We start from the raw sequence: 12250 nt of genomic DNA on the forward strand, positions 1-12250 counted from the left end.
CATCCTTGTTTGCTCTTTGTTTGGACCTTGATGCTACTTTCTTGCTCCGCTGTATGTTTTTTGCCCTCTTCATGACAATCACAGCTACAATCAGTCCAACCACCACGAGCACCATTGCTACCGCCACCATGGCAAACTCTGAAATGCTCGATGTTTTCCCTGCCACGATCAATTTGTTTTCCTGTTTAAATATGCACCTAGGTGTTTCGTACCAGTATTGCCCATCACCATAATCAGTGTTTTCATCAACATAGTCATCTACATAATCATATCCGAAATCTGCAGAGTCAGTTGCACCCAACGCGACACACCAGTAGAAGGCGCCATCTTTCAAGTCAACGTTAGAGAGTGTCAGTGAGAATTTTCCTTCTGACATAGACATCCTGCCTCTCTGATCCTCCGGGACTTCTATGGTGTCGTCATTGGAGTCGAGGATGAGCTTATGGTCGCCTGCTGAGTTTTGGCGGAACCAAAGCACTCTCTTGGGATCCTCTTGGTCAATTTCACATTCTAGCAAGATGTTAGCACCTTCAGTGCACACTTTTTCCTTGGCTTGTCTTTGAGGACAAAGAGACAGCGAGTACTGCATGTCGAGTGTAGCTGCGACGCATGAGTACTCGCCGCTGTGTTCGTACGAGACAATGGGAATCAGCAGCGAGTAGTCTTCAGGCTTGTCTGATATGTACATCTCATTGTTCCTCACGCTGCTGGCATTTATGTTCCCTAGTGGTGTCTCCCATTGCTGGTTATTACTTTCAAAGGGACATATCAGTTCCACTTTGTCCCCTACTGAGGCAAAGATTGTTCGCCTTTCACTGTGAACAGGTTGGTACATATTCTGGAAACTGCGACACTTTGTTGCATTGCTCACCATACAGTAAAACTGTTGTTTTTGCTTCATCAAGGTGTTGTCCAGTAGGAGCGTTCCGCCATTGTCAGTGACGGTCACAGCACCCTGCAGCTCACTCACCAGTGGTTCCAGTGACACGCTGGTATCTAAGAAGAGCTGGAGTCTGTAAGACTGCTCGGTGTCGTAATACCAGCGGACAGACAATCCCTCCATGACATCGGAAGTGCTGTTGCACCGAAGCTGCGTCTGGCCGTTTCTTTCATCCGCAATCACCTTTTTGGCTTCCATCTCCTCATCGCACACGATAAGCAGCTGTGAGTGGTGGTTGACTCGTGTTTGGTTCTTCCAGCACTCCCTCCTGTAAAGCCCGGAGTCCAAGGGTGTCAGTTGACGGATCTGCAGCCCGAGAACTTGATTATGGTTGTTGATGTGGATGCGACCCTGGAGGTGAGCGGGGAGGGCAAAGGGCTCGCTGTCATCTGAAGAGTTGCCAAGCAGCTGCTCCCCTTCTGGCCCACATCTGTAAGCGACGATATAGTCCACACCAAAACAATAGCCCAACTCCATGGTGCCCTCAACTGCTCTGATTGAGGGCTCTGGCTCCTCACTGTGCACCTGATGAAGGAAGAACAAAACGGACATTTGAACAAATACAAAAAGACCCATATTGCTTCAATCGCTGTGTTTGTCACACTGAGACTTGGGACGACACTTAACCTCCTATAAAGCACTCGCCTGGTGTTGTCGCTTTGGAACCGCCTTCGGGGAAAATATCAGTATCCTCCTCTTCCACATTCTTCCCCGACAGTCAAACCGAACATACCTGTACCGAAATGTAAATGGTGGAATGCACGAAGGAAAACACACACGCAAAACGCACACACACACACACAAATGCACTTGATAATTATTTTGTCAAAATGTCAGACATATGCTCTTCAGTGATTTCCATTGAAAATGTTTCTGGTCTAGAAATAGCCTGATGCAGTACATTACAGGTGGCTGTGTTGGATAACTAATACTGAATTCATTTTACAGTCAAGTACAATATTCTTAATATAATGTTTTTGATCTATAACAAGTCAAGTCATGTGCAATTTAACAGAGAGAAAAAGTTGTGTATTCTTTTGTCAAGGGCAACCTTGAAGAACAGGTTCAACCCAAAGAGTTGTTACAGTGCCACTTTTGGGAATGTTTTATAGTCTAACAGAGAGTACAGGTTATTTCATGTTGACAATGAATGACATTTATGTTCCGTGTTGTTCATAATGTTACATACTGTATGACTGCAGAGTACTTGCATCTACTTTCAACAGTCAACTGAGCAGTCAAATTGACCGATCGTCCTCATTTAATGCTGTTAATCTTGATATAGGATCCTTTTGGAGGTTAGAAGATAAACTCTTCCTACCCTTAAAGAAAAAAAGGTTTTCTTTTGCCAGGATATACTAGAGTAACATTGTAACTGCCAATATGAGGTAAATATGTCCTTGCAAATTTTTATCTTACATTGGCGTCTTCATGCCTGTGTAGTTTGTATCTGTTCATATATTGCACGAATATAACACGAATATTGCTATAGGAGGTGGTATTTGGTTTGGGATGGCTCGATAAGCATGTCCGCCTCACAGTTCAGAGTTCCGAGTTCAAATCCAGCCCGCTCAGGCCTTCCTGTGTGGAGTTTGCATGTTCTTTCGGAGCCCGCATGGGTCTTTTCTAGTCACTGTTGGCTTCCTCCCATGTTCCAAAAACATGCATGGCAGGTGTATTGGACATCCTAAATTTTCCTTAGGTGTGATTGGGTGTGTGAATGGTTCTTTGTCATTGTGTACCTTACGATTGGCCAGGGTTAGGGTTTCCCCCGCCTACTGCTGTAACATGGCTGGGATAGGCACCAGCAAGCCAGTGACTCTCGTGAGGATAAGTGGCTATAGTAAATGGATGGATGGATATTTTGCTTTTTAGATATATCGTCATCACTTGCAGGTGGAAACTACATAAAATTTACATTTTACATTCTGCATCAGACGACCACACAGATCTTAAGGTTTTTCCAACAAAAAGGTTTTCAGTCTGCCTCATAGTTGGAAGGTTCTGTGTCTGATTTTGGCTAAGGCCCTCGTGTGTGGAAATTGTATGTTCTCACTTTGCCTGTGTGGGCTTTCTGTGGGGTTCCCAAACAAGTGTGTAAGATTAATTGGAAACTCTAAATTGCCCTTAGGGTTGGGTATGAATGATTGTTTGTCTATATATGCCCCGTGATTAACAGGTGATCAACACAGGGTGTACTTTTGGAAAACGCTCCGAGTCAACCCTCATGATGAAAAGTAGTAAACGGATGGATGGAAGCAGTAAACGGATGGATGGATTTATTTTTGTAGTGTTGCCACTATTATTCACAGAGCCAGGGAAGCATTTCAGAAGTGAAGGAGGGTAGATGGGATTGTCTTTTTTTATTTTTTTTTAAACCTGCACAGAGGCAATGAATCTGTTAAAAGGTTGACTGCAGGTGGGACGAGAGAAGATAACTAGTGTTGGGCAAGTTACTTCAAAACTGTAATGCATTATTTATTACTTATTACTGCCATTTTAAAGTAATTATTTACATTACAATATTACTGTATTTGAAATACAATGCATTACACTACTATTGCATGACTTTTTAATTACTCACCACCGTAACTGGAAATATGGATTTGCCATTCTAACTGTAGTGCATTATGCTCATTACACATCCAGTGAAAGGTTGGCTTAAGTCTAAAACCAGTATAAATCATTTCATCTGTATTGTATTGTAAACCTTTCACCACGAATTTCAGGCTAAAAATGCATTGTATTTTTTTTACTCTCATTTGTAACGAGAAAAATATTACTATTTTTTATGTGTAATATATTACATTACAGCGTTACAGTAAAAAGTAATGCATTATAGCAATTACATTACTTTGGTAATGCATTACTCCCAACACCGAGGATAACACTGTTTACAGGCCCATATGTTGTTTCCTACCACTAAGAAAGTTGTTTTGCTTGACTGAGACCTACTGAATAAATTGTACAAATCACCTACTGTATATAGAACATCTTTTATTTGGCTGTGATTCTGTCGAAAACTGCATATCCGTGCAGCCAACTCAGACTCGCTCAAGATATTAAGCATTTAAAAAACAGAAGCACTGACCTGTTTTCCTTCCAGGTAGTTCATCTGTTTACTTGTACATAATGAAGTCAGCTTCCCACTCAGCAGCCGCTCTCGTGCTGCTGAGGGAACAGCTTGCAGAGCTGGTGATCAAGCATCATGATCAAGCACCAACTGTGAGAAAACTACATGTGCTCCCAACCAATTCAACTCAGGCCTGATTACCCAGAGTGTATTCATGGACACACATGCTCCAAGCACAACGACTGCAGTTTGACATATACATTTTTGCCACCTTTTTTTGTACTCACACTAGTAGTTGAAGTAGAAGAAATAAATTGGGCCAAAATGGCACATGCAAACTTATACACATTAATTTAGGATGATATGATGTGCTAATTCTCTTCAAAACAACATCACTTAAAAATATACCTGCTCAGGAAAAGGATAGAAAATGTTCATGTATGCTTTTCATAATAACCCAGACACTTTGTATAACAATATTTTTAAACTGCAATAAAAAAATAGTTACAGTATTATTCGTTTAGTTGAAGTAGAAGACGTAGAAGAAAAGTAGAAGTAGGCAGTAGCAGTACCTAGTACCTACTAGGACTGAAGAACGTCCTATCGAATGCAGCCTGCAGCTTTCGCTGTTGCATAAGAATCGGGAGGCGGTGTGAAATATACGCAGTAGAAGAAGAAGTTGTTCCATAATATAACGTCACATCCGCTCATAGCACCAAAGATAATGTTCCCTTGCCCACCTTGACAACTTTTACGGTAGGTATTCACCATTTTTGCTCTGACAATCGGAGCTTTTTTTCCGTTCCTGTGTATTATTTTCATACTAAGCTCAATGCCCCGTGCGTCAATATACGTACGTAAAAAACAAAATGAATGAATGGATAAACTGCGGGCAGGCAAAAAAAAAAAAAAAAAGGAGCTTGAAAGCTCATAAAATTAATTTTTTTGTGGATACATGGACAAATTTACATGCTTGACAACGCTTGATCAATAAATATCTCCAATGTTATTCATTGTACAATGGCATTAGTTATTACTTACGTTAACTCTCAAAATGCTGTTCAGGATTTTTTTTTCAACCTACACTACAGTTCAAAAATTTCCACACACCACATTCAATGCATTTCCTTTATTTTCTTCAGTATTTCCATTGTAGATTTTCACTGAAGGCATCACAACTTTGAATGAGCACATTTTGAATTATGTACTTGACACAAAAGGTGAAATAACTGCTAAAAACATGTTTTATAGTCTAGTTTCTACAAACTGGCCACCTTTTGCTCTAATTCCTGCTTTGTACACTCTTGAAATTCTCTCTGAGTTTCAAGAGGTAGTTACCTGAAATGGTTTTCACTTAACGGTTTGCCTTATCTGGGTTTTTTTTCATGGATTATTTTGCTTTATCAATGGTCTCAAAACCATCCGTAGAGTTTTTTGTGCAGAAGTCAGGTTAATACACAGATGGCAGCCCTATTTGACAACTGTTAAAATCCACATTGACAAGAAACAATCAGCTTCAAGAATTTGAATGACAAGATGTTTCCATACCTTTGGCCTGTACTGTACGTCGTATGTCCTGAGAAGGTATCGTACTTGCTAAGGAGTCACAAAGGTGTTTTTAACATATCTCTTCAATTTCCTTTTCTCCTTCATAGGCGATCAGCACTAGGTGTTGCGTTCCCCAATGTTGCGTCTCCTCACGACATCGCTGTGCCTTCAGTGCCACCGTGTGACATCTTTACCTCCAAACGTGAGACCGCATGGGACATTTAGCTCAGCAGAGAACCAAGAGACTGTGGCAGCTCTTTATGATCTCTCTGTGGACATCCAAAAGGTGAGAAAACTAAAAGGATGGGTTCTGCAACAGAATCCGGCCTACACAAAAGAGGTTGCAGATTTATTGAAAGATCTAGGTGCCTCGGATACCATTATATCGCACATCTTAACGGTTTACCCTGAGGCTGTGCTCTGCAATCCAGACCAGACACTTGCACAGAAAGAGCTCTGGATGTCTGTGTGTCACAACCAGAAAGAGCTGGTTGGCATCATAGAAAAATTCCCAGCCTCCTTCTTCACCTCCTCAATTTACCATGACAACCAGCGCAACAACATCACTTACCTCCAAAGCTTAAACCTCAACAAGAGAATGATCACCAAGCTCATGGCCAGCGCCCCGCAGAGCTTCAGCCACCCAGTTGAGCAGAACAAGCACATGGTTCGCACCCTCCAACAGACCTACCAGGACCTCGGGGGAGACGAGGCCAACATGAAGATCTGGCTTCAGAAGCTGCTAAGCCAGAACCCTTTTGTGCTCCTCAAACAGCCTGAAATCCTGAGGCAGAACATGCTCTTCCTGCAGGAAAGAGGTTTCAGCACAGCAGAGCTCCTCTACCTCCTCTCCAAACTGAAGGGCTTTGTTATTGAGCTGAACCCGGACAGCATGCGCCGCACGCTGAACTACTCGCAGGAGACCTTGGATTGCTCCGAGGCAGAGCTGCGAGACATTGTCGTCAGCTGTCCGGCGTTACTTTACTACCCTGAAGAAACTCTGGCAGAGCGCTTCCAGGGGCTACTGCGTGCCGGAATCAGCATGCGTCAAATTATGCAAACCCCGACTGTGCTGGAACTGACAAGCCAAATCGTTAATTATCGCATTCAGAGACTGAAGTCGAGTGGTTATGATGTAAGGACTGCGAGTCTGGATGTTCTTAATGGTACTAAGAAGGACTTTGAAGTGAGCTTTGGGAAATTGCAACTACGCAGAGAAAGACCTCTTTTTAACCCTGTTGCTCCTTTAAAAGGAGATGACTGATGTGCATTTAACAGACACCTAATTTGGTACACAATTTAATGGAATCCAGTGTCTGTTTTTGCCTCTACCTGCCTTTGACCCCATTGGAATCATATTTGCTTAACAACGGATTTGGTTCTGGAGTTGCTGAGAGTTGCATCTATAAATGTATATTATGTGGCGCCTTCATGCAAACTAATGCACTAAAAAAAGAAGAATCTAATAAAGGTATTAGTTATTGCGTCAGGATGGTCATCTGGCATAAAATCTGTGCCAAATATAGGATATCATGTGACTTATCTATAGAATCAGAATCATTATTTATGAAGAATGCTCCTCATTCATGGCTGCATTGCTTTGAATGGTATTCTCTGTGATATTTTCCTTCCTGCTACTGACATCTGCCAAAACGACGATGAGCAAGATTCATTTATGTAATTTAAGTATCTGTTTTTAATGCTTAATACGATGTTTTGATGTGGTAACATTAGGCTAGTAACATGTTAGAAACACAACAACTGTATAACAACACAATCGGTAGAAGAGTGTGCATTTAACAGTTTTTTGCTGTCAAAATTCGTCCTGTCATCATCGATGTCCTGACCTCCCTTCCGTCAGCGATGGTCCACTTTTTTTTCAAGCTGAAAATTGTAATTGTTGACCTCTTGCCCCGTCAGTCGAATGTGGGTCCGTCACCCACTCCCGTAATCAATGCCCCCTCCCACCCAAAAATTAAACTGCGAAAATAAAATGATCAACTAAATGGTGTGATACTGAATAAAAAATAAAAAATAATAAATGTAAGTTAACATTAACACCAATATCTTAAATATTTCAAACTAAAGAAAAAGATTTAAAATTGTGATTGATTGATTTTTTTTAAATCACCTTAATGTTTATTATGATTTAGAAAAAAAAATATTGACAGCAATTAAAAAGGTTTCTAACCCCGCCAGACTTTGACAATGACAGGGCCACAGCACCACCTGGTGCGTCAGATGAGCAATTACACCACGGCGCAAAAGCAGAGCCTGTTTCCTGTTGCCTGTTGTTCCATATAGGACCAAGAGTACCATTGGGACTAGACTGCATTTAGCATTCACATCCACTTCAGAGCATTTAGGTGCTTCAAATAGTTTTGAACCTCTCAAGTCCGCCCATCCAATTATTCATTTAACCACTTGAAAAACCATTTTACCACATTTCATCTATCACATACACTACAAGTAAAAAAAAAACAACAAGTTTTTAACTGAGCTTAATATATTAGACAGTGCCTTTTGGGGAATTTTAAAATCTTTATTTTAAATTTCCTGGCTAAAAGCGGGATTGAATCAATTTGCGAACTTGCCCATTGGTTTCTTAAAAAATTAATGGGAAGATATACCAAAATGCTTTGCTCAACAATGTGCAAGTGATTTATTCATTCAAATCATATTTAAAAAGTAAAATAACACATAACAAACTCAAAACATAGTTTTTTTTTGTTTTTGTTTTGTTTTTCTTTTACTTTTTGAAAGTCTTTACAAGAACTGCACTGTGCAAATTGTGTTCATGAAACTTGGACTCTGAGATGCAGCGCAAAGATTGACATCCCAGCTTTGCTGGTTACCATCAATGAGGAGAAAGTGTTTCTCAGTGCAATACATTAAGGATGTTGTCTCTCTTAATAGTAACCGCTGCATCCTAATGCTGTAGTTCTCAGCCAATTTTTCCTGGATGTATTTATGTACCGTATTTTTCGGACTATAAGCCGGGACTTTTTCCTCATGTTTTGAGCCCTGCGGCTTATAGTCCAGTGCGCCTTATCTGTTGTTGTTGTTGTTGTTGTTGTTTTTTTTCCTAGCCACCAGAAAACAAATGTTTGTATCTTTTTGAGATGGCAATTTATGGAACAACTATCAAATAAAACTGAAATTATGTGAACCAATGGCTGTGCTCAAAAAGAGTTAGAACAATGTATTATTACAAAAAATATATGTCTAAATTTAATAAGAAAATGTATACAATTTTGGATACATTCGTGACGTGTAATTTTATATACATCACACAGTATATGTGATTTTATTTATGTATTTCTGATTGTATATGAATGATTTAGAATGTGTTCTTGTTCACTAAAATAAACCATCAAACAAAGGGAGAAAAAAAAGATGCTATTGAAGTTTTGATTTTGAACTTCTACTTAACTAACAGATATCCATCTTTCCATCCATCCATTTTCTATAAATATGTTGGAACTGAACATGCAGGCATGTTGAGTCTGTTAAAGAGAGGATGTTGCTGTTGGCAGACAATTACAAAAAAGTTAAATAATGATAAACTTCATATACCATCTTTTTTCAATAATAGATCTGACGTTATTACCTGCGGCTTATAGTCCAGTGCGGCTTGTCCGTGACAACAATCTTTTTTTTTTTTTTAACTCATATTTTGCTGCTGCGGTTTATAAACCAGCCTAGTCCGGAAAATATGGTACACAGTACTTGCTGCCTGTTCAGACTCTTTACGCTTCCATGCTCTCAAGTATGTCACAGTTAAAATATTTCTCATAAATGTAGAAGATTTAAACTGGGTGAGGTGACAAATCATTTTTTTCATTGACAGGTGACACAGGCGGTGACGATAACAACGCTGGATTAAAGTGACAGACCAAATCTATTGCTCCGTTGGTCGTGGTCCATCGTGTTTTTGTCATTCGGTGGGCTGTCAGCAAAATGTCGGGCCGTCACAGTTCTTCAGTCCCAACAAACTGCCCACCTCTGCTCGTTCGTAAAGGTAAGCTTTCATGAAATTATAGTGTTTAGTACCAATACCTACATATTACATGACCAAGTCTACATTTGTCAACACTATTCTTTGGATGATTTGAGAATTGTATTAGCCTACTAAATAAAATACACTTGTGACCTGCACAACTTAAAAGCTGAATTCACTGTAATAACCTGCACAACAGAGGGTAAGTAAACAAACATATGTACTTTTAAAGCCCAGAGGGTAAGTAAACAAACATACGTACTTTTAAAGTCCAGATCAAATAAATGGCAGGTTTCATTTTTAATAATCCAACCAAAGTTTTCTTTTTTTTTTGGCACAAATCTAATTTCATACTTAGTCACTTTGGTAACCTCTGGTTGCTAGGGACTGAGCTGAAAGTCAAACAACAACTCATTAAATATGCCTTGGAAATAGTTTGTGATTAAACTGATGTATCTTAAATGTGAGTTAAACTTGAAATTAATTCAACTGTATGCTCCAATCTGTTATAATTAAATGAGAACGTTGTCGTTGCACCTCTTTTATGTCTAGCCACTGTGAAATGTGAAAAAAATAATATACAAATGAACAAAGGTCCTGGACACCTGGCCGTTTTACTGTTAAAAAAATATTTTACTTCAGGGTCACAATCACTGTTTGTGAGTGTCAAACGAATATCCCCTTAAGACAATATAAAGAGTACAATGGGGGAGGGGGGGGGGGGGGTAATGCAAAGCACATGCTTTAAACTGTTCATATAAATATTTACGTGTGATGCCTGGGTTAGATAAGAGGATTGAGGAATTTATCAAAATGTATAGCAATCGTCCATACTGCATATTCAAGTTAATGCTTTTGTTGGTGCTTTGAACCAGAAAACGTTGTAGTCATTACAGATTAGTGATTTAGCTGGTGAAAAATGGCGCTGAAAAAGCAAAAATAAACATCCTCTCGTGTAAGATCAGATAATGTATGCATATGATGTTTGTTAAAATGCTGCAGATGGCAACTAAGTAATGAATTCACCCTGATCCCCTTATCACATTACATTTGCATATGCTGAATTATACATTTGTCAAATGTATGGCCGAGTTTAAAGGAAAACAAACAAACCGTTTTATTTACATCCTGTGCAAATGTCTCATTTCAGCACAATGTTCTTGGCGGAACTGCTGTTTCCCTCTAGCAAGCATTCACACAGTTTTATTGTTACTTTACAGATGGGGACATATTAATATGACCCGTTTCACCTGGGAAATGTTCTATCATTATCGTTTTAAACCAGACTGCATAATGAGATGACAAAAAAGCCCTCTTGATTTGAGTTGGAAATTGTCTCCTTCATGCGGTGTGCTGACTGTTTTCAGCGTGTGTTATGCAAAAATTGTGTTATTTCATTTATAATGACTCAATCTTGTGCGTTTGAGCTTTTGAGCTCTGAACGGAGGCATCCTTTCGAAGTAAAAAGAAGTGCAATTCTTCTTATAACCAGCCAAATCTCTTAACGCATGCATCCAAGGGCTTTTCTTTCTCATGCACAAAGAAAGAAAGGATGGTCTTAAGTTTCCGGAGAGGAGAGGAGCAAGAAAACAACATATATATATTAACAACTGTCACTTCCCATCTGCTGCTGCCGTCGTCATCTCTCAGCATGTCTGTGTCGTCATGGTGATAGCCGCTGGGCAGATAATAAAAAAAGAAAGTGAGTGCATCTGGTGATAATGCATGTGAGCTCAGCAGATGGATGCTTGAGTAGGGATCATATTGAGATCATTCACAATAGCAAAGCCCCAACGTGGCCTGAGTGATGCTTCAAGTACACTCATCAACTGGAAAATTCTTCCCATCCATTTCTTTAGTTTGTCATGTTGCCTGGTTGAAGCCCGCTGCGCAATCGTGCCGAGTCATGTAGACAGATAATCCTCAGAATTTTGGTTTTTATATTTAAAACAACAACAAAAAAAAGAAATGTGTGTTTTATTCTTTTTAATCACAACTTCTTGGATATGCTACAATTGAAGGTACACCGCATCTTATCATATCAAATGCAAATGATTTATCATATTATCAGCCTTCAGCTAAATTTTATTGTGGGTGTTATTGAGGAGCAGAATGGTGGAATAGCAGTCAGTCACATACTAACGAGATCTCAATTTGAAACCCCTTTCAAACATCCTCGCATGTTTGCAAGACTTCTAACACATTTGAAAAATTAAATGACTAACATGTCTTCATCTATAAAGAAAATGTGTAAAGGTCTGTTTGTCTGTGCTCGCTATGTGAGTCTATATTGGACATGTCTCTCAGTGTTATGCTTCGGAGTCCTAAACCAAGGCAAGCTGTGATTACAGTAATGAACTGTGGTCAAGGGGAAGTCAATCCAAACCTTTTTTTTTTTTTGGGGCTAAACATGGCATTCTGGTTAATACTGTGTTTGCGGAATGTCCCCAGAAGGGATAGCCGTGTTGCCATTTGCTGTTGACTGAAAATTACTGCACAATTACACAGTGCACAAGTAATGACCCATAATTGCTCAGCCACTTGAGTTACCCGAGCCCTGATCAAATGTAATTTTACAGTCGACAAGTGGCAAAAAGGATGATCCCTAAGATGGATGGATAAAACCATTTTTTTTTCTGCTTACACAAGTGCAAAATTCTTCAGAATGCCATGTTTAGACTAATATAAC

At 39.6% G+C, this 12250-nt stretch overlaps 1 protein-coding gene across 8 annotated transcripts in view; it reads left to right on the forward strand.

The window, feature by feature from the left end:
- Positions 1 to 7050, forward strand: part of mterf2 (mitochondrial transcription termination factor 2) — a 40201-nt gene extending 33151 nt beyond the window's left edge. For 7 of the 8 annotated variants that reach the window (XM_088416672.1, XM_088416675.1, XM_088416674.1 and 4 more), the window contains one exon: positions 5669 to 7050. In XM_088416672.1, coding sequence (XP_088272798.1) covers positions 5698 to 6825 — 1128 coding nt within the window. In that variant the 5' untranslated portion in view covers positions 5669 to 5697 and the 3' untranslated portion in view covers positions 6826 to 7050. Of the gene's footprint in view, positions 1 to 4715; positions 4770 to 5668 lie in introns of those variants that run through there. The other variant, XM_088416669.1, reaches the window with a different exon arrangement.
- Positions 7051 to 12250: the final 5200 nt, after the last annotated feature.

The sequence above is a fragment of the Hippichthys cyanospilos genome, chromosome 6 (assembly GCF_059441005.1).
Source record: "Hippichthys cyanospilos isolate Australia breed blue-spotted pipefish chromosome 6, RoL_Hcya_1.0, whole genome shotgun sequence".
NCBI classification, from domain to species: domain Eukaryota; kingdom Metazoa; phylum Chordata; class Actinopteri; order Syngnathiformes; family Syngnathidae; genus Hippichthys; species Hippichthys cyanospilos.